The following is a 22,913-nucleotide window of genomic DNA, read 5'->3' on the forward strand; positions in this document are numbered from 1 at the left end:
AAACCGAAATCTGTGGCAGCAGCCGCAGAAATCGCGGATTTTATCTCCCAAATAAGAAAGCCCTTGGGTGAGGGGAAATCTGTAGGTAAACCCAAAGAAACCTACAGCAAGTACTCTCAGGGACCAGGGAAAAGCCAGCAAGGGGGAGGGGCCCATGGTGAAGGGAAGCCCTCAGGCATGAAACCAAGCCCTCAGAATTTGGAGGGAAAACCCAAACAAGAGGAGAGAGAATCAAAATACACCAGAAAATGTTATTTCTGTCAGGGAAAGGGTCATCTGATCTCAGAGTGTGAGAAATTGAAGCAGCTAAAAGGAATGGTGCCTCAGAATTCTAGTGGGACCAAGCCAAAAGCTGTGTTCTGTGTCCAGCAAGAGCAAGGCTCAGTGTCACAGAGGGAGCCTGTTGCCATGGCTACTCAGTCTGGAACAGCTACCTATGCTGAGCAGGCTGAGGAAAATGGTCCTCTTGTGGAGGTAAAGCGCTGCTTGCTGATAAAAACAGATTCTCAGTTGTTTGAGACAGCAGGGGTGGACGTAGGAATACTTGACCGTCAGTATAGGGGGCTGCGGGACACTTGTTCCCAGGTAACCCTGTGCCATCCCGATATCATTCCCCGGGAGTTTATAATCCCAAATGAGAGCATAAAGGTAGCAGGTATTGAGGGGCAGGTAATCTCTCTGCCAGTAGCAGAGGTACCTGTCAACTTTCGAGGCTGGAGGGGCGTTTGGCGGCTAGCGATTTTATCGACTCTGCCAGCAGCCGTGCTCGTGGGAAATGACCTGGCTGAACATGTGAAACGGGTGCTAGTGATTACACGCTCACAAGCCACCACAGGGACAGTTCAGGGGGGTAATGATGAGCCAGAGACGGAAGCAGAGGGGAGTTCAGAAGCTGTGGTGGAAACCTTAACCACAGACAGCAGATTTGGACAGGAGCAGAAGGCAGACGCCACTCTCCAAAAGTGTTTTGAACAGGTGACTGACGCCCAGCTAACACCTGAAACCCCAGTGAGATTTCTGGAGGAAAAGGGGATTTTATATAGAGAAACCCTGAGGAATATCTCAAAAGGGGGAGATGGGATCAGAAGTCAGCTGGTGGTACCTGAAAAGTATCGCCCCATGATCTTACAAAGGGGTCACTCTGACATGTTTGCTGCACACTTAGGGGTGAAAGGGCCCCTTGATTTGATAAAACAAAATTGGGAGCAGATCACCCAGGATGACCCACAAGACGTTGTGACTTACATAGACACCTTGATGAATGACCTAAAGCGAAATCTAGAGCTGGCAGCAGAAAACCTGCAAGCGCAGAAGGTCAAACAGAAAACATGGTATGACCGCAAAGCTAGAGAGAGGCACTTTGACCCAGGGGAGGAAGTGCTTTGGCTTAGGCCCTGCAGAGAGAATAAGCTGCAGCTCAAATGGGCAGGACCATATAGGGTCATTTCCAAGATGTCAGACCTGAACTACCTAATAGAGCAGGAGGAGAACCAAGCAAGGAGGGTGGTTCATGTGAATGCCCTAAAACCCTACTACAGAGGGGAACAGAGGGTTTTATTCGCGATAAAAGCAGCTGAGAGTGAGGAAGCTGAATTACCCTTCTGGGAGGGTATAGGGGAAGTAAAATACAACCCAGAGGAGGTAAAGATCAGTCCTGCACTCACCCAAGACCAGCAGCAAGAACTAAAAATGCTGCTTAGCAAATATCAACAGGTGTTTTCCAACAAGCCGGGGATAGTGAAGGGAGTGATGCATCGGATCCACACAGGGGATGCACCCCCGCAGGCAGTATCCCCATACCGAGTAACGGGACCCTATAGGGACAAGGTGCGGAAGGAGCTGGACGAGATGCTGAGGGAGAACATAATCGTCCCCTCTTCTAGTCCTTGGTCCTCTCCGATAGTCCTTGTGGACAAGCCTGATGGGAGCATTAGGTTTTGTGTTGATTACAGGAAGTTAAACCGTGTAACCACTCCTGATGCCTACCCAATGCCCAGGCTAGACAACCTGATTGAAACCATAGGGGGTTGTCGGTTCATCTCATCATTGGACCTGGTAAAGGGATATTGGCAATTAAGAATTGATCCCAGGGATCAAGAAAAAACTGCCTTTTGCAGCCCTTTTGGTCTCTATGAGTTTCGAGTCCTGAGCTTTGGTCTCAGAAATGCACCAGCCACATTCCAAAGGCTGATGGACCAGACCTTGGCAGGGCTCAGTGACTTTACAGTGGCCTACATTGACGACATAGGGATCTTCAGTAATACCTGGGAAGATCACCTGATACACCTGGAGTTAATGCTGCAGAGGTTAAATGCAGCAGGGCTAACAGTAAAGGCCAGCAAGTGTCAGCTGGGTAGCCCAGAAATAAAATACTTAGGTCACATGGTAGGGGGAGGAATGATAAAACCCCTGGAGGCCAAAATAGAAGCTGTTCGAGATTGGCCTAGACCCACCACCAAGAGAAAAGTCAAATCATTTCTTGGGTTGGTGGGCTACTACAGAAAGTTCATCCCGAGGTTTAGCGAGATTGCGGCTCCGCTGACCGATCTGACGAGGAAGAAGACTGATGACCGCATCCCGTGGACCAGCGACTGTGAGGCGGCGTTCCAGAGGTTGAAGGAGGCGTTAATCAACTATCCTGTCCTGCGTGCTCCAGACTTCGACCGGGAGTTCATCATCTACACCGATGCGTCTAACAGCGGGGTAGGAGCAGTTCTGTGCCAGGAGGATGAGAATGGTGGCCAGCATCCAGTGTCCTACCTGAGTAGGAAACTTCAAAAAGGTGAGAGACATTTGGCAACCGTGGAGAAGGAGTGTTTGGCCATAGTCTACGCGATCCAGAAGGCCAAGCCTTACATCTGGGGAAGACATTTTATTCTGTGTACTGACCATTCACCATTGCAATGGTTAAAGACAATGAAAACCCACAATAGCAAACTTATGAGGTGGGCTTTGAACTTACAGGACTATGACTTTGAAGTGAAGGTGGTCAGAGGGTCAGTGAACTGTGTTGCTGACGCCTTATCAAGAAGACCTGAAGATTGAAGACGGCGAAAGAACATGGACTATGTGTATATAATGATGAAAAGGTTAAATGTACCTGGTTTTGAATTGGTTTGTATGAATAAAGGTAAATTGATGTACTGTATATGGTAAAATGTTTAAATGCCTATTTGCTATGTGTAACTTGGAGTGTAAGTATATGTAAGTATTATAGGGTATGTATAACTGTTGTTGTATGTTTTATACAGGTTGTTTTTTTGGTGAAAAGCACCTTAGCTTTCCCCCTACAAAACAACTTATAAAGAGGGGAGGTGTTACATAACAGCACTGATGTTACCTGTCTGTCATGGGTTTGGAGGGAAAGTTCCATCCTATGGGGAGTGGAAGGCGGGACATCAGGAGGAGGGGCTGTACTGTATAAATATGTGATGCCTGTGTGGTGAAGAGGAGAGGCTGAGACAGACTGTGAGACACTGGGTTGGGACGAAGCAGCAGCTGGGGAAGAAGAAGCTGTTGTGGGAGTCTGTGTGTCTGACAGGGTACTACTGTGTGTCAGAGTACCAACCTGAAAGGTTCAGGGGTCTGTTGGTTAGCCAGAACTGATGGGTTCAGGGTCTGTGCTTTAAGTTAAAGGTTCTAGGTGAACCAAACTGTATGCTGGTGTGTGTGAAAATAAGCCACGTTACTTTATTTTATTCACCTGATTGCTTATTTTTCCCTGTGTGTATTTAAAATAAACTTTATTCTTTTTGTTGTTTAAAAATCCATCCCTGGTCTGTGTGACTTATTATAGGGAATGGTTGGTGGCAGCTTAGTAACTGTGTGATAGATCCCAGTAGGTCTGGGTTTGTCACATCCCTAAGTTTAGAAATCTCGGTGGGTGGTATCTGTTGCACCACCAAGTGGCGCATCTCAATAGGCAACCAATAATACTTACGGAGATTTCTTAACCTATGGCAGTTTGCTGCCCAAAGTTGCACTTTTTGCGTAACTACACAACAGGATTTCAGCCAATGTCTTGTCATAGATCCATGTTTTCTTACCGGAGTGTTGCTCTTTTAGTTGCTTGACAGCCAACAAGCTAACCATAGCTACCTTCACTAGTCAGCTCCTTCCCGCTTCACTCCCTTGTCCACTGTCCCATGCCTGATTTGCATCCGACACATTCCGTGGCTATGAAGCATGCTGCACTTTCATTGCACTATATTTTGGAGGATAAGCGGAAGATTGCTCTCTCTCTGTCTGTCTCTCTGTCTCTCTTTCTATTCTGGCTAACTACAGCATTCCCTTGGCATGAGAATACATCCATTTTGACTTTCACTAATCCTGTTCTGGCTCCACTCCTGCTGGCACCCATCATAGTTAGAAAGGTGGTGGCAAGAAGACATGATGCGGACTAAGCGGGACTAGAATAGTAACAGTGGCTCATGCATTTGCTGTCGGCTTGTATTCCTGCTGTAGAGCTGGGTCAGAGGGTTCTGTCGCGGGAAGAGTCTCTCCCTCTCTCATTTCCTCCATTGGTTCCTTCCTGACAGAGCATCAAGGAGCCTTTGCCGGATTCCTTGGAGACTACCCCTGAAACCGAACCAACGGCCGCCGCCAGCAGCCGGAGCGGGATGCTCCAATATCTCCAGTCGTGGTTTCCCGGGTGGGGCGGCTGGTACGGCGATTCGCAGGAAACGGCGGAGACGTTCGAAGGATTGCTTTCGGAAACGTCAGAACAGTGGAGGCCAGAAGATGCTCCTGGTATGAGGAGGAAAACTGGGGTGGGGCATGACTGCATATCGAGGAGTGGAGAAGCACAGTTTTCGCAAGTCACACCCAGTCCTTGTAGGATTGCGTTCTGGGCTCCCGAGACAGCCATGCCATCTTCTCTATGTTGCCATCACTTGGTGGCCTCCCTGCTTTTCTGTGGCCGTTTCCTCCATTCTGGAAGGATTAAACAATGTCTCCAGAGGTTTCTGTGTTTTCAGGAAGAGTTTTAAAGGAATATATGCTGGCATCTCTTGTCCCACCCCTTTGTCCTTGGCCCCGCCTCCAGTGAAGTATCATGGTCTAGATCAGTGGTCCCCAACGTTGGGCCTCCAGATGTTCTTGGACTTCAACTCCCAGAAATCCTGGCCAGCAGAGGTGGTAGTGAAGGCTTCTGGGAACTGCAGTCCAAGAACATCTGGAGGCCCAAGGTTGGGGACCATTGGTCTAGATCACTGGTTCTTAACCTTGGTTTACTCAGGAGTTTTGGACTGCAACTCCCAGAAGCCTTCACCACCAACTGTGCTGGCTGGGGTGTCTGGGAGTTGCAGTTCAAAAACATCCGAGTAACAAAGGTTAAGAACCACTGGTCTAGATGCCTCCCTTGATTGCAAACAGTTTTCCTAGCCTTTGCTCTAGAGCAGATCTTTCCGGCCTTGGGTCCCTGGATGTTCTTGGACTACAACTCCCAGAAATCCCGGCCAGCACAGATGGTGGTGAAGGCTTCTGGGAGTTGTAGTCCCAGGTTGGGGACCACTTCTCTAAGGAATAAATGTCTTTCTAGAAAGCTTGGTGAGCACCTTCCTATTTCCTTTATAGCCTCTTGTTTTGTTAATGCCTTTGGGTGGACAGGTGAGATAACAAATAAGACCCTCGAATGAATACATTTTTTTTGCACATCAGCCCCCTCCCATTGTACAATTCTGTATAACCGACAAGGCTGCTTGTGTATTACGTTAAATTTAAGCCATTCTTTGGGTATCGTTTGGTTATGTCTGGCAGATCTGCTCACAGGCGTCCCTGTTTTAACCTTTGCTGTTCCCTCCCATTGACCTAGGAGCAGATGAATTTTTTGACCCAACAGCTGATGTCTCCAGCATAAACACGTTCACAAAGCGGGATCACGTCCTGGCCAAGTTAAATCTTCGTCTACAAGGCGGGTCGGTCACGTTGCTGCACGCAGAGAACAGGGCTGGGCAGGCCAGGGAAAGAGCTTTCATGCAGCTGGAGTTTTCAGGTACTGAAAAATCCTCTTTATTTATTTCTTCAAGGGGCCTGCTGGTTCATCCATTACTTCCTATTTAATTGCTGCTTGTGGCAGGGTTCCGAGAGGTATCCTCTGGGGCCATTTTACCGGGTTGGGCGGAACCAAAAATATCAGGACTTTTACATGAGAGCGCTTCCTTTCTGTAATTAACCCTTAGCGGAAGTATTTCAGCCTTTCAGAATCAGCAGGCACGAAGGCTAGGATGCCGCTCAATAATTTTGCCCCGGTGCAGGAGGTGTAGCTATTTGATAAAGCCCGAGAGGGGTGGTGCGTTTGACATTCAGGAGCACCCCATTTGGCCTTGAGATGGCTGAGTTTCAGCATGACTTTCTCCATCCCTGATTTGTGGTGCTCACCTGATCACGGAGGAGAAGCGTAAGAAAGGTTTACCAGCTCCCATTGTGCTTTGGAACACCTCCATGTTCTCCAGTCCCTTCTGCTTATCGTACAGCTGGGACGAAGAAGTCTAGATAGTGTTTGGACTACAACCCTCACAGTCCTTTATCATGGGCAAGGCGAGCTGGGGATTCTGGGAGTTGTAGTCTAAAACATCTGGAACACCAGAGGTTCCACCACCCCTGCCTACAGTATTTCCACATCTCTGGGGAGTATCTCAGTGGAAGGATGGGATTCAGGCGTCAACAAGCGCCCACTTTGTCCGTGATCACATTGGCCACTGCCAGTTTGTTGATTTGCCAAGAATCAGACTATGGAAATGAGGATGACCTCTTAGTTGCAGCTGTTCTAAATCCCATGGATTTCAACGGGCTAATTTGAGCCTGCAGATAAAATTCCGGGCTCCCCTGTTAATGTTAAGCTTCTTGTGTTTTGTTTTCCAGCCGTGACCATCTTAGCTGAAACCCTCCCTCGCAGAAATTCTTCCCTTTTCAAGGTTCAGCTTGGTAGCCTCTTCCTTCGGGATTTAGCCACAGAAGGAACCATATTCCCTGTCCTCGTCTTCCCTAACCCGGTGCGTTGAATTAGGGGGTCGTATGTCGGCCTTTGGCTCCTGCAGAATTTAATTTTTTCAAGTCGCTTTGCATGAATGGGCAAAATGAAATCAAAACAAGTGAAAAAAGCAATAAGTGAAGTAAGCTTGTGAGGGCCTCAATCCACTGGCGTGCTCCCTGATTCAATGTTGTCCATCGTATCCAGCAAGCGGGGGGAGGGTGGTGGGGTCTTTCCTGTCCCTGACCCATTAAAACTTTGTTCTCAGTTGCTTTCCCAGATGTCCATAATACAGTGGTGCCCCGCATAGCGACGATAATCCGTTCCGGATAAATCGTCGCTATCCGGAAACGTCGCTATACAGGGCAAAAAACCCCATAGGAACTCCGTTTAATGCGTTCCTATGGGGGATAAATTCACCGCTAAGCGGGAATCCTCCATAGCGCCGCCATTTTCGCCGCCTCGGTAAGCGAGGAATCGGCGCGAAAACGCTGCGGGCGGCCATTTTCTTGATCTGGCAGCCATTTTGGAACCCCCGATCAGCTGTTCTAAAACATCGCAATGCGAAGATCGGTAAGCGAAATATATATGGGGGGGGGCAGAAGCAGAGGAATGTTTTGGCGTGGAAGCAATTTTCCATTGTAGCAGAATTAGGAGGATCTTATGGAAGTAGCTGGTTGGAACCCTTTTGGAATCCAGAAAAAAAATTATTGCCCCCATGCCCCTCGCTGTCCAGATGAGCATTTGAATTATAATACGGATCCACCCCAGACTACAAACATTTTCCCTGAAGTCCTGGTGGGATCCTTTGCTTGAGGTTGGAGGCACTACCTTGGATTTTGCAACTAAATGATCCTTATTTGAGAATCAGTTCCTGAAACCTCTCCAGCAGATGCTTGCTCTACTTCTTGTGTTCCCTGGTCTGAATCAGTGTCTTGCTGGGCTCTTCTGAGTATCTGGAGTCTGAATATTTATGTCTTTGAGTGTAGTCTCGCTGAAAAGGTTGGTCTATCTGTAATCCCATTTGCATTTTCTAACTGAAGACCTCCAGAGCCCTTAGACTCAGGGCACTGAACCTGGGTAGAATTTGGCTTGAGCTGTTTTCAAAACACTGCATGGCTTGGCTGCTCATGGGAGAAGGCAGAGCTTGGCAATTTATTGCATTCCGGCTCCCAGAAGCCAGCCTGAAGATGTTCTGGGAGTCGTGATTCCACACATAACCTCTGCCAAAAAACAAGACTATTTTAAAAAGTAGCATTTCTAAACTCTGGAAGAGCTTTTTTGCTGATCTTAATCCCTGTGCCTTGGAGAGTGATTCCCCCCCCTCTTAATTTTCTTTGAAAACCTTTCCTTCAGGCCAATTCGCAAGCCAATTCCAAAAAGAAAAGCCAGCATCTTGTTTTTAATGGTGGTTTGTTTGTTTTTCATATTGTTACATGTTGAATTGTTCTCCATTGTTGGTTCTTACAGTGCTTTCAATAGGAATTGTTGTGTAGTTTTAATTGCCTGTGAGTTGCCTTGAAATCCCCTACAGGGAGAATAGCAGCAAACAAACAAATAAGAGAAAAACCCAATTATTTGTTTTAAGCTTTTGGGAAGCTGGCAGAATGATTGAAAACTTAATTATTTTAAGCCCCGAGAGATGGTGAGCAAAGAAGCTGCTTTTTACTTGTTACGTTTATTCCCTACATTTCTTCCAGGTCAGGGTGGTGTATGTGGCTTTCTTCCTCCCCACATGGGTCTCACAGCAGTGCCATGCAGTTTGGCTCAATCCCCCCCCCTCCCCAGGGAAATCTAATGGCTGAGTAGGAAATCCAGGTCCCCTCGAATCTGTAGCAGTCTTAACTGCTGCATCACACATAGGTTCTAGTTTATTAAAGCCTTTTTGTGTTAGTGTTGGCCTGTGAACGAACACCACAATTTTAAACTTGCTTTTAACTTGGAAGTAAAGCCCGTACTGTTCAGTGGGACATGCATCCCCATATTTGTTTCAGATTTACAGCTTCCTTTATTACAATTTTAGGTGGCTGTTGCTTTTATCAGTAGGCACATGGCCATACAGAGGAACAGCAGAAATCCTTATAAAATGCAGGCAGTTGTGCTGCAAAAAATTATAAATGAATGTGACCCATAACAAATGCATGTTTCCTTTTATTCTCGTTAGCAAAAAGAAGTGGGCTGTGCCTCTTCCATTGGTCTCCAGGCTTCTACATCAGACGCAAGCGATCAGAGCACTGGTAATGAGTTCATTTTTGTGCAGAATCTTTTAACTGCATGCATGTCACCTCCTAAGAACATAAAATGTCTTCATACTTTTCAGTACAGTGCAGACCTGCCCCCAACCTGGTCCCTTGATGCGTTGGACTCTAGCTCCTATCAGCCACAGAAACACAGCTGATCAGAGGTGAAGTCCAAAATGCACAGAGACAGCGGGGAGCCATTTTAATTACCCGGTGGCCATTTTGAAACCACCAGTCAGCTGTTAAAAAACATCATTTTGCGAAGAATCAGTTCCCAAAGCAGGGAACCGATCATCGCAGAGTGAAAAAACCCTATTTAGACCATTGTTTTGCGATCGCAAAAGCGATCGCAAAAACATCGTGAAGCAGATTCATCGTAATGCGGGGTAATCGTAAAGCGGGCCACGACTAATATTACTTCTCTGGCTTAAGTGAATTGATACATTAAAATAATAATTTAGCACTAAAAGGATTTGTAGCATTAAATGTGAAGTTATAAATGGTATTTGCTAACATTAAAACACTGGCCAGGATCCTGTGTTTTTCTGCGTATGCTCAAATGAAAACATGGAAACGGTTGTGGCTAGCTGAAGCTGACGTGCCAGTTGCATGTAAGTTATGTGACCAGGGACATGATGGACACGTCATTCATCAGCATCAAGCAGCCGCTGCACATGTTGTGTTCTCATTGGCCTGCAGGTAGACATCGTAAGAGGATTCGGGCTATATGTAATTTTGTTTTTAAGAGTCACCATGTGTGTCAGCTTTGTTTTGGCTGAGGTTTGCTGCACTCTTGCTTTGATTCAGCTGCGGATCCTGCTGTTCCGGTCTTTGAGATGGTGTACGAGAAAAACCCGGTTCGGAGCAATTTCGAGAGGCGCCTGGAAGTCAGCACGCAACCTCTGAACATTATTTACAACCCACAAGCCATTAAGAAAGTTGCCGACTTCTTCTACAAGGGAAGGGTTCACACCTCAGGTGAGTCATTTATTTTGCATATATGTTTGTAGTTCTTCATTTTCCTCTTCAGATATTGTTTCTTCATACTTAGTACTACAAAAATCATAGAATCACAGAATTGGCCGGGGCCTCTTAAGGTCATCAAGCCCAACCTCCTGCTTAGCGCAGGAATCCCAATCAAATCAAATCTGACATAGAGTAGTCTAACTTTGTTTAACAAAACAACACTGCCTATTTTCTTTAGTACAAATGTATGTGGGCTGGTGAGTTTTCTGGGCTGTTGTAATGCTTTATCATCAATAAGACATCAGTGGCAGCCCAGTGATGGCTGCTAATGTATGTGGTTTTTCAAAAGAAATTTGTGGGTGATGCTACCACCATCCTCCTCTATCCTTAGCTGGCGGATTTGCCCTGTTGGTTTCCCAGGAGGCATCTGTTTGGCCACGGTGGAAAAGAAGATGCAGGAAGTAGATCCGGTCTGGTTCATCTAAAATGAACAGAGTGGTTTTTAGGTCCTACCCATCTTGTGAAATAATAAAATGGTCTCATTTAACCAGTGGAACAAGTTTCTGCTGAACATCCTGTAGGTGGTTCTCCACTTTGTCACACGTGTCTCCATCCATAAAGGTGAAGTCAAGAGATCAGTTAGGGTTCTGGGTGGGTTGGTTCATGACAAGGTGGGTCAAAATCCATGATTTCTTAAAACCAAATGAATGTTTAAAAACTTTTATTATTATTATTATTATTATTATTATTATTATTATTATTATTATTATTATTATTATTATTATTATTATTATTATTATTATTATTATTACTATTACTATTACTATTACTATTACTATTACTGTTGTTGTTGTTGTTGTTGTTATTGATGACAATGATGACGATGATGACGATGATGACGATGATGACGATAATAATAATAATAATAATAATAATAATAATAATAATAATAATAATAATAATAATAATAATAATAATAATAATAATAATAATAATAATAATAAAGTTTTTTAAAAAATAAATAACTTATGATTTAAACCACCATTTAAATCAGTTTGATTTCAATCAAATCCACCCTGGTTTTTAAAAACGGGAATCTTCATTTTGGCGAATTCATATACGGGCTTGATTAACCTTCAAGGCATTTGGGACATTCAAAGTCCAGAGGTGTCTGGTTCCATGAAAGATAAGATATTTTATTTTATTTTATTATTTCTTTTCTCATTTGAAGGGTAAACTGTGCTGATACAGGTAGCTCCTTGAGTGATATTTTCAAAAACTGGAAGAGGAGATTAGGGTCCTTGGTCTTAGAGCAAAAAACAACATGTTAACAAGGCATGGCTCATTTTGTGTCTCTTGGTGCAGGTTTTGGGTGTCAGTCTGAGCTCGAACTGAGAGTGGCGGAAGCTGCCAGAAGACAGTACAACAAGCTCAAAATGCAGACCAAAGCGGAAATCCGGCAGACGATTGACCGCCTGCTTGTAGGGGATTTCATAGTAAGTTCGTTGGGGAAAAAGTCGAAATTCATTTCTTTGATTCTGCAGCAAACAGTCCAAAAGGAGAGGAATGGAATGCTGGGCACCATGAGTATAAAATAGGAAGATGCGATTAAAAAGCAAAATACTGAAACCTAGATGGACTGAATGCATTTTATAGAAAGGACAGGAAAGATGGTGTAGTTAGTCCAGAATGTGTTTGATAGCAGCAACATGTAGGTTCCTATTATACACATCCTGTTGGATACCTTGGTTCAACCATCAATCCAAACAGAGACTGAAGCCAAGAAACCAGAAGACGATTGAATGGCAGTAGTAAAGGAATGTGAAAAGATCATCAAGTGAAAGGGTTTGTCCCCTGGAGACCAAGACCCAGATCAACCACACTCTTGTATTCCCTATCGCTACGTATGGGTGTGAAAGCTGGACAGGAAAGAGAGCTGAGAGGGGGGAAAAGAAATGGTTTGTTTGAAATGTGGTGCTGGAGGAGAGCTTCCTCGATGGCCAGGAAGATGAACAAAGGGAGGTCCTAGATCAAATCAAGCCTGAACTTTCTCTGGAGGCCAACATGTTGTGCTTCTGCTGATGTTTCAGGTAGGCATCTGCCACAAACGGTTCTAAACATTTCAAAGCCTCATTTTGTCTTTGCTTTTCAGGAGGACAGCAAACGCTGGACTGTGTGCCTTGATATTTCAGCCCCGCAAGTGATCTTCCCTGATGACTTCAAACATGCTGACCCCGTTTTAGTGGTGATTGATTTAGGAAGAATGCTGCTTACCAATTCTCAAGGTATCGTCGGGTTTCTTGGGGGTGGTAGCAAGGGGGACAAAATGAACCCTGTTTTAAAATGCTTGTATTACTGGACTTGCAAACACTGGAGTGAACTTAAGCAAGTGCAGAAACTTTCCCATTATTGTAATCCAGAACCAACATATAGCAACCCTAATAGAGCTTTCAAGGTAAGTGAGATATTTAAATAGTGGGTTTACCAGTTCCATTCCCCCAGTGAGCTTCCATGGCTGAGCGGGGATTCAAACCCTGTTCTCCAAAGTCCTAGCCCATCACTCTATCCAGTGTGCCGTTATTGGTTAAGATCTAATTGACAAGTACCAAGGGTGGAACCTCTTTAGTGCCAATTTTGTGTTTCAGGACTAGCTGTGTAAATTGCTGTTTCCTTTTGGCAGGAGGTTGGTTGCTTTATTGAGCCGCTGTGCTGCCTCCTTGTGTCCATATACTTAAAGAACTATTTCTGCTCATGGTACCTTCCAGTGTTCTTTAATATTCATGACGTGAGCCGTTTTCAGAGGGTTGTGTCTTGAGAGGGTGAGGCATAAATCAAATAATTAATGCATGATCATGCGCCATTGGCTGCTCCTTTCTGAATTTGTAGAGGAGCACAAGAAGAAGAGTTCGGGTGGTCCATCCTCGGAGCTGAGCGATGTGAGCGATGATGAATATAGAACACCTCTGGCCACCCCTCCCAGCAGTCCACGTCCAGAAGCCAGGGGGAGAAGCGAGAACAAGACGCTTGGGTTCTCGGGGGTAGAAATCAGCGAAGAGCAACTGCAAGCCCACTTGATGAGTAAGAAAATGTACGACACCTACAGCTTATCGTTCATGGACCTTCAGATCATGGTCGGGCACGTGAAAGACAATTGGAAGTACGCCCAGGACGTCGACGTGGGCCCCACTCACGTGGTGGAGAAATTCAACGTCCACTTGCAGCTGGAACGCAGGTTGATCTACACCTCCGATCCCAAGTACCCGGGAGCCGTCTTGTCGGGGAATTTACCCGACCTGAAAATCCATATCAACGAGGATAAAATAATGGCACTGAACAATTGCTTTGGAAGGCTGACCGCCTCCGACGCTGAAACGACAAGCACTTTGCGGGCGGGGAAGGACACGGGTTCCACCGATTCGGACCAGCGTGGGAGTTTGCACAGCTCCGTGGTGAATTTGACGCAGAGTGTGGTGATAGTGGAACAGCACACCAAGGAAGTCCTTGTAGAGTCCCAGCTGCTTCTGGCAGAATTTCAGGTCAACTGCATGCAGTTGGGCGTCGAAAGCAACGGCCGCTATATCTCTGTCCTCAAGGTTTTTGGCACCAACGTCCATTTCGTGAAGCGGCCGTACGACGTGGAAGTGGCTCTCACGGTTCATGGCTTGCTGTTGGTGGACACCATGCAGACCTACGGCTCCGATTTTGACCTCTTGATGGCTTCTCACAAGAACCTCAGTTTTGATGTCCCCACCGGAAGCCTCCAAGACAGCCGAGCTCATTCCCCTCTTGGTGGACCCGGCGAGACCCGCGCCATGGACGAGATGGCCAAGAAAAACGCTGGGCCGCCAAGCGAGTTGCCCGACGGTTTCCACCCGGATGACGAGTCCTTAATTAAATTGGAATACCAGTTTGTGAGTGCGGAGTGCCCTTCCATGAACTTGGATAACACCCTCCAAGTGATCTCGGTGCAGATGAACAACCTGGATATCATTCTGAACCCAGAGACAATCGTAGAGTTGATCGGTTTCCTTCAGAAGTCCTTCCCAAAAGAGAAGGACGATTCCAGTCCTCTTCCGTTGATGACGGATGCTGAAAGGCGCTTCCACGATCAGGAAACCTTCCAGTCCACCTATGCGCAAAGCACAGAAGTCGCTGTGGATATCCATTGGTTGAACATCCTTCTCCTTAGGACTGTTACAGCAGCGAATGGAGAAAAACTTGGCCGTAAGATCGCAACAGCAAGCATTGGAGGCACCAAAGTCAATGTCTCCATGGGCGGCCGGCTGGATGTCAACGGGTCTCTGGGCTGCTTGCATCTTATGGACTTGACCCAGGACAATGCTAAAAACCAGTACGTCGTCAGCATTGGGAACACAGGAAGGTACGAGAATCTCATTCGCGAAGCGGGCTGCTTCAAACCTGTGTTTCTCCAGTTTGATGACGGAAGCCATGTCCCAGACGCCCTGAGCTTCGCTTTCACGGAGCAGTCCAAAGAGGAGTGTTCGCTCCAGCTCAAAATGGCCTCTTTGCATTATAACCACTCTGCTAAGTTTTTGAAGGAGATCACCTTATCCATGGATGAGCTGGAGGAGAATTTCCGCAGCATGCTGAAAAGCGCAGCCACCAAAATGACCACCGTTCTCGCCACCAAGACGGCCGAATACAGCGAAATGGTTTCTCTGTTCGATACGGTGCCCCGGTCGAGGGAGGGCGAAGAGGAGGGCGAAGGGGATGAATTTATCCCGGCACGTTCCAAAACAGAACCTATTAAACTTATTTTAAACGTGAACATCGAGTCCCCGGTTGTATCTGTACCTCGCAAGCCAGGAAGCCCTGAGTTGCTGGTTGGGCATCTAGGGCAGATCTCCATCCAGAATTTTGTGGCCGGAGAAGACAGTCAGAGGAACGACAGGCTTCAGGTCGAAATCAGAGATATCCGCATGTATTCTCTAAACAGCAGCCATTTAGTGGGCAAGAAAGAAGCTGGTTCGGAAGGATCACATCCGTCGCATCCTCCGTCAAGAAGTGGCAGCACCAGCAGCAGCCAGGACGAGACGCAGTTCACTCGTCACGATTTCTTTGAATCCTTACATAAAGGCCATGGTAAGTTCCTCAAGACTCTGTTTCATACATGACTGTCAAAATTGCAGATTTGTCGGTACCCATAACCACAGGGGCTTTTCGTATTTAAGAGATACCAGAGGGGGTTCTGTATGTATGTATATGTGTGTGTGTGTGTGTGTGTGTGTGTGTGTGTGTATATATGTACAGTGGTGCCTCGCTTAACGAGCGCCCCGTTTAACAACGAATCCGCATAGCAATTTGTTTTTTGCGATCGCAAAAGCGATCGCATTGCGATGTTTCTAATGGCAAAAAATCGCTTTGCAATGATCGGTAAGCTGTTTCGCTTACCAATTTTCGCATCGCAATATTTTAAAAACAGCTGATTGGCAGTTCCAAAATGGCCGCCGGAAAAACAATGGCCGCCCGCTGTGTTTTTGCGCCCATTCCTCCCTTACCGGGCAGCGAAAATGGCGGCCGTATGGAGGATTTTCCCATAACTGTGAGTTTTTTGCCCATAGGAATGCATTAAACCGGTTTTAATGCATTCCTGTGGGCTTTTTTATTTCGCATAGCGACGAATCTGGATAGCGACGATTTTTCCGGAACGGATTATCGTCGCTATGTGGGGCACCACTTGTATATGTATATGTATATATGTGTTGTGGCCTCTTGAAGTTACTGTAATAACAGCAATATGTGTACAGAAACAAAACAACTGAGTTTGTTGTGTATAATCCCACTCCCAGACATGAGTTAAATTCTGGACAAACTTCATGCATCTGTTGAAGGAGCACGAAAGCAGATCCTGTCATAAACGTGTGAGACTTCAAGGTGCCACAGAATTAATTTTTTTTCCTGCCAAGGCGTGATCGCCGTGTTCCTCTGTTGTTGCAGTGAGCAATCCACCACCGTCCAACTGAAGGCGTCTTGTGGGACCTTAATTTGTTCTGCATAATTTTTTGTTGGAAAACAACCCACTTTGTGAGATGCATGAAGAATCACTTGACCAGGAAGATATTTCTGTACATAAGCAAGTGGGGGAGTGTGGAACATGACATTCAATAGCAGTGTAAAAGTTGCAGCATGGGAGTGACAGTAATTTGGGAGGTGGCAGATGCGTCCAGGTGTAGATAAGCAGATGGACAGGAAATGTGGGTTTTTTTCAGGCCGAATATAAGAGAAAAGCTCTTGGCTTTGACAGTGTGTCAAGGCAACACTCCAGATATGTCACGGAGTGGGCTGCAGTACAGGAGCCTTATGCCAAATAAAACTTTTAATGGGTCACTGGATTTTGTCCTTCTCGACCCTGTTTTGATTTTTTTTTTCTGAAGCCAACTAACACGGCTATCCCTTTCAGCCCTGTTCCATACAAAGGCGGTATGAGATGCTTATTTCAAGGAAGGTGAAAAAATCTTTTCAGTTGAGCTGCGATGGCTGCTTTTTATTACCTCCTAGTTGGAGCACAAATGAAAATCCCACTTAGGGGAACTTGTCTACTTAAATCAGAATGCACAGCAAACAGCTTGGCATTGACCCTGTTGAGTACCTCTGGTGACACACGTTCTTAATTTAAATAACGCAAACCTCCAGCAGGTTGTACACTTAGAATAAGTAGGTCTGGAAACAGAAGATGATTTACATTGTGGATTGGTGAAATGGACCTGGCTTGGTCTTATTTCTCCTTCCACGCTTGATGGTAAAGTATAGTCTGTTTTTTTTAATCAATGTGTTAATAATCACAGCTCACCTGCATCTCCTTAATTTCAGCTTTCCACATTTTAAATAATGCTACCATCCAGTTTGAACTGGAGAAGATTCCAGTGGAGAGCAGTTCAGAGTTGGCGTTCTGCACGAATGAGGATATTGAGATCTCAAGCCTGATGCGGATTGAGGGGAAATTTGTTACCCCTCTGCAGGTAGAATAAACAATTGTGTTCCATTGAGTCATTTAAACAGTCTCTCTGCAAGCCCCTTGAAAACACTGCAGTGATAACTAGAAGCCAGTGTGCTAGACCTTTTGCTTAGCATAGTACATTTCAGCTAGAGTAGGCCATTGAATCAGTGGAACTTAGGAAGGAGTTGACTCATCAAATTCCTACGGATGTAATGGGCCTACTGTAATTTCCACTTAACTGTGCTGAGCAACAGGATCTCGGCCAATGTTTCAGACCCTACTTCATTTTGACTCGTTCTGCTAAGACTCTCAGTGGCCCATGCTCTCGTGTAGAATGAAATGGATAGAGTGTCTCTCTCTCTCTCTCTCTCTCTCTCTCTCTCTCTCTCTCCCTGCTCTTCATTCTGGCTCTTCTTCAACTATGATCTAGTGGCATTCATTCCCTGAAATTACCTAAAACTGTTTTCTGTTAGTAAAGAAATAATAATATGAAGGGGGGGCTGAATTTTGGGTTGTTGTTTTTTCCCCATCCTGTTTACCTGTACCTTTTTACCTTGTACGTCATGTCTTTTAGACTGTAAAGACAGCTTTGCCCAAGCCTATTTTTTTTTAACTTAACATAGTATAGGCCAGCCAACTCTTCTGATTCTTGGCTCAGGAATAGGAAGAGACAATCTCTAGAAACAAATAATGTAGCAGCCACACGGTGGGAATATACAGAAAGAAAGAAATGTCATGTATGTTTGTTTTTCTTAAACGCAGGTGGTTTTGGCCAAACACGTGTATGAGCAGGTTTTGCAAACCCTTGACAACTTAGTCTGCAATGAGGATTTAACGAGTCCGCCATCCAGCTTTCCGTCCTCCACGTATCCTAGCTCCGGTTCTCCTTCAGTGTCAGTTTGTAGCACGAGCGCAGACTTCTCTCTTGACAGGAAGGAAAATGGGCTCTTTAGTCATTCCAGCTTTGGTACGGCTGCCAGCAAATTTGTGCCCGTCAAGGAAGCCGTGCGCCCTTTTACTCAAGTGCAAGCTACGTTTCACATTTCCGAGCTCCAGGTTCAGCTCAGTGGCGACCTGACGCTCGGAGCGCAAGGCTTGGTCAGCCTAAAATTTCAAGACTTCGACATTGAGTTTGCTAAGGATCACCCTCAGACCTTATCCATTCAAATTGCCTTAGGTTCTTTGCTGATGGAAGATCTTTTGGAAAAGAACCCGGACTCTCAGTATAAAAACCTCATGGTGTCACGCGGGGCACCCAAACCTTCCACCCTGGCACATAAGGAGTACCTTTCCCAGTCTTGCCCATCGGTGTCTAACGTGGAGTATCCGGAAATGCCCCGTTCCCTTCCTTCTCACATGGAGGAAGCGCCAAACGTCTTCCAGTTTTATCAGCGGCCGACTTGTGTCTCTCACAAAAAGCACAAAGAGGACGAGGACTCGGAGTATCCGTTGACTCCACCGCCGTCTCCCACGGCAGAGACGTCCGCCACCTCTTGCGGGAAGAGCGACTTTGACGATTCCTTGGTTCACATCAACATACTGCTGGTGGACAAGAAGCATCCGGAGTTTGGCTCCCGCTACGGCAAAATCGGCCGCAGCGTCGACGTGGACTTCAACTGCCTAGACGTTTTGATAACTCTGCAGACGTGGGTGGTGATCCTGGATTTCTTTGGGATCGGATCGACCGCGGAGAATCACAGCATGACGTTGCCGCCGGAAGACGTGTCGCACGCAGTGAGGTCGGACGCGAGCGCCTTCTCGTCCGCGGATGCCCAAGATTCAGTCAGTTCCAAAGTGGATCTGAAGGTAGGAAAAAGACGGACGGGTTTGCTTCCCAAGTTATTTCTATTGGTGTTAATGATCCCCGTTCCGTCCCTCCATCTGGCCGGTACTCCCAACAGGTGGTTTCTGTTATCTTTTAAAGAAGTGAAGAAACCGGGAACTGTTCCTGCTGTTTTTCTTCTGCAGAGTAGATCAGAAGGTGAGCAAAAACGATCCGCTAAGCCACTGCACCCAGCCGTGGGTTCCCCAGGCGTTCTTGGACTACAACTCCCAGAAATTATAGTGCAGCTAGTGACAAAGGCTTCTGGGAGTTGTAGTCCCAGAATGCCTGGGGACCCAAGGTCGGGAACCACATCTCCCTCTCTGCTTCTCAGAGGGCTCAAATTAGAGGATTTGGCTTAGAGGATTTGGCTTTTGCACAGCTGTTTAGGAGAAAGAACTGCTTTTTCTTTCTTTCTTCAGTTTATATAAGAAGATATTGCCTCTTTCTAACTCTCCTGTGCCATCTATGGAATTCGGGGAAGCATACAAAGATTTTGCTAGTAAACAAAGTTGCTATATATGGACCTCTGTACTCCTTACTGCCTCTTACCACTACGTTAGTTGTCGTCTTCTCCTTATAGTTTCAGACATGTTCAGATACCTAAAATAATAAAGTTCTGGAGGATAGTTGATACTTGGAGAATTTGAATGCCATTTTGATTTCAGGCCTCATGTCAAACTGTGCATTTAAAGAAAAATCTATGGCTTGGCTTGGTTTGGTCTCTTAGCTGCCAAATGGCGATTTTTGGTTGACGGATCAACCGTCCAGAAAGCCATGCCTTCATACGTTTTTGCAAACCATGATTTGTGTATGACTCAGTATCTGAATTCACAAGCTACTGCAACGGCAGCTGTTTTGTCTGCTGGGCAGAAACATAGAGGACTGTTGACCAAATGGGAAATGGTTTCATATCACTTCCTAATTTCCCCCTTCTTCTCTTATTCCCCTATAGGGTATGTCTGCAAAAACGTCTTTAGAATTCAAATAGTCGATTTGCAATACTGTAAAGGGGGAAAAAAAACCCTGCTCCTGTCTGTGTTCCCAATCTCCTTTTTCCCCCCTGATTATCTAGGTCCATTCCTTGTCTTTAGTTCTGAATAAAGCAACCAATGAACTGGCGAAGGCCAACGTGTCGAAGCTCGTTACACACGTGGAGATGATTGGTGAGTCTGAGCTGAGTAGAATTGCCTCTGCTTCCAACACATCCTAATCACCTCTGGTTTTCCTAAATGCTTACGCAATTTGTCCTGTGAACTGTCTGAAAGGTCAACACAACAGCTGTTTGTTTTCCAAGACATATCAGTCTAGTATACACGTATTTTTCCATGTACAAGACAACCCCATGTATAAGACGCCCCCCTTTTCCAACCCCAAATTTTTTAAAAAATCTATTTTAAGCATAAAACAGAACACATTTTTATTTAGTAATTAGGTAACATTTACATGCCGATACTGTCATATTATGCATCACACTTTAGCTTTGAGCATATCGCTTTATTCAGCCTCTGGGCTCAGAACACTCTGACATTACCAGTCCCTGTTGCATCTGAGCACTGCCTACATGCTCCACTTCCAACAAGGAAGTGTTCCAGTTGGTTTGTTCAGCATCAGCTGACGACAGCTCCATAAGGCTCGTGATTGGAGGAAGCCTGTTTGCAGAGTCAAGGTATGGTCCGTTTTGTTCTCTCCTCAGCGATCTCAGCTTACTTCCGTGTAAACGACGCCCCCTCAATTTTTAGTCTAAAGATTTTAGACAAAAGTATTGTCTTATACACGGAAAAAATGCAGTATATCTAAATAAAACTTGCCATTTAAAATCCTGGATGGAGAGTTTGAGATGTGAACATGTATTTGGATTTTTCTTGAGATTTCAGGGGCTCACATTCTCAACAACAGCCACAACAGACAAAAACTGGTGTTTCTTTGGTGTAACAAGGATGCAATTTAGGTTCATTGCCTCCAGAGGATCTTTAAAAAGAATCTGCCAAATTTCTTGCGAGGGAAAATAATTTTTCATTGGTTCATTTTGTGCAGTACCTTTGCCAGCGACTTTGAGCCAGCTGGCTCAAAGGAACTGGAGACAAGCTACCATTTCTTTCCCCTTTTGTTCTCTCCTTGGGTACTAAATTTACTAAGGAAACAAGGTAGAATTAACTAATGGTGGGTTGCTGCAGAGGAAATGAAGAATGTCTTGTAAGGAAAGCTGAACGTCTCGTCAGCTGGAGAAACAAAGGGAGCAGATAAGGTTACATCTTTGTCACTGTGGTTCATTCAATAATTGATCAACATTTGATTAGTACAGTATTTAAACCTTAAAATACTTTTCAACTGATCTTTAGCTGCTGCTTCTTGCTTGTTATTTCATCCCAAATGACAAGTGTTTTGTCATAGCTGAGCAGAAAATGTATTTTGTTATACCTAAAATGTTTCTTTTACTTTTTTTAAATTGTAATTTAGAAAAAAAAATAGATCTAAAGTGATTTAAAAAACTTAGCCAAGTTCTTGTGTTACTTTTGAAAAAAAAGGAGGCCTCCTCTTATCAAGACAAAGCATAAACTCCATTAAATATTTTCTAAGTTACTACTTTTTCATCAGCATCCTGATTTCCTCCTCTGAACAGGAGAGAATTTAGAGTCACACCATGTTGACTATAGGACAGAGTGATCTTTCAGATTTAATCCTAATTTCCCAGACCAGAACGCTAGTCCATCCCCAGATCCTAAGAAGTTTGGTAGTAGCCATGCCGTCTTCTTACGAGTGTCTGAATGAACTGTGTGTGTTCCCTATAGAAGGAGATCTGGCTCTTCAGGGAAGCATTGGGAGCTTGTCCTTAAGTGACCTCACTTCGCACGGAGAGCTTTACAGAGAACGCTTCATCACCAGCGGCAAAGAGGCACTCATCTTTCAAGTCTACAAGTAGGTGATGGAGGCGTCTGGCCATTTTGCTAAACCACTGCAGCGTTACCGGGTCTCTAACAATGCTTCCAGAGCATCTCCTTTAAAAGGCAAAGAGAACTGAACACAAAATGCATACTTGTAGATGCTTTCAGCCTGGAGCAGTATGGTCCATTTCCTTGTGTAAGGATCCAGCCTCTTTTTCTTTTTTCACTTTGCAAAGGTAGAACACGTCAAAGGAGAGAACAGGACAGTTTTTTGTGTCATCATCCTAGTGCATCAATATGGCTGCTCTGAGCTCACTTGGAGACACCCTTTAGTCTATTCTGTCAATATCAGAAACTTGCTTTACGAGACTGTGATCTGGGGGCCTTCCATTTGGCTTTTGAATGCTCAGATCTTGGGAAGCCCATTTGGTTCTTCCCTGATGATGTTCTGGTTAAGGTTGAACACTTTAGTGGTTAGGTAAGACAAGACTCTGATCTCAGGATGTAGAAAGTGTGGTACGCACCTTGTTCCAAATTGAAAGCCCAACCCGTTTCGGCTTGGCCTTTTCGGCCCTCTTCGAGGGTGTGAATATAGTAGTTTCATCACTCGTTCAAAAAGAGCTGGACTCAGATGTAGTGAACAAATAGTCTTTCTAAACGGAGCTAAGAAAAGTGCAATATTCAGGCCACTGAGGAAGGCTGAAAAGAAAAAGCCGAAACAGTTCGGGCTTTTAATTTGGAATAAAGTGCATACTATGATTTTTGCATCCTGGGACTAGAGCCTCTTCTTGCTAACAGCTTTGGTGGATGTACCGGTTCCTTTTTTTGTTACTGTAAAAAGTTGGTTGCTGAGATCTCTAGCCCGTTCGATGTTTGCATTCCTGCAGCAGCTTTCTTCTTTTTTATGTTTTATCTCTTCATGGGTCACCGTATTTTACTGGCAGGTGTATTTCGGTTGCTTTGGGTCCCATTTTGAGCTCCCTCACATTCAGCAATCCTAACATAATCCTCACATTCAAGAATGCAACCAAGTCATCCCCATTTGCAAGAGAGCTTATTCTCTGGCCAGAAG

At 45.3% G+C, this 22,913-nt stretch overlaps 1 protein-coding gene across 1 annotated transcript in view; it reads left to right on the forward strand.

Moving 5' to 3' along the window:
- VPS13D (vacuolar protein sorting 13 homolog D) overlaps window positions 1-22,913 on the forward strand; it is a 130,392-nt gene that overhangs the window by 17,217 nt on the left and 90,262 nt on the right. Inside the window, exons 12-23 of the mRNA XM_072977709.2 lie at window positions 4,539-4,749; window positions 5,813-5,992; window positions 6,862-6,992; window positions 9,135-9,207; window positions 10,018-10,188; window positions 11,542-11,672; window positions 12,329-12,461; window positions 13,063-15,279; window positions 17,008-17,156; window positions 17,897-18,940; window positions 20,032-20,122; window positions 21,749-21,875. Coding sequence (XP_072833810.2) covers window positions 4,539-4,749; window positions 5,813-5,992; window positions 6,862-6,992; window positions 9,135-9,207; window positions 10,018-10,188; window positions 11,542-11,672; window positions 12,329-12,461; window positions 13,063-15,279; window positions 17,008-17,156; window positions 17,897-18,940; window positions 20,032-20,122; window positions 21,749-21,875 — 4,658 coding nt within the window. The remainder of the gene's footprint in view (window positions 1-4,538; window positions 4,750-5,812; window positions 5,993-6,861; window positions 6,993-9,134; window positions 9,208-10,017; window positions 10,189-11,541; window positions 11,673-12,328; window positions 12,462-13,062; window positions 15,280-17,007; window positions 17,157-17,896; window positions 18,941-20,031; window positions 20,123-21,748; window positions 21,876-22,913) is intronic.

This window comes from Pogona vitticeps, chromosome 7, assembly GCF_051106095.1.
Source record: "Pogona vitticeps strain Pit_001003342236 chromosome 7, PviZW2.1, whole genome shotgun sequence".
In the NCBI taxonomy this organism is placed as follows: Eukaryota; Metazoa; Chordata; class Lepidosauria; order Squamata; family Agamidae; genus Pogona; species Pogona vitticeps.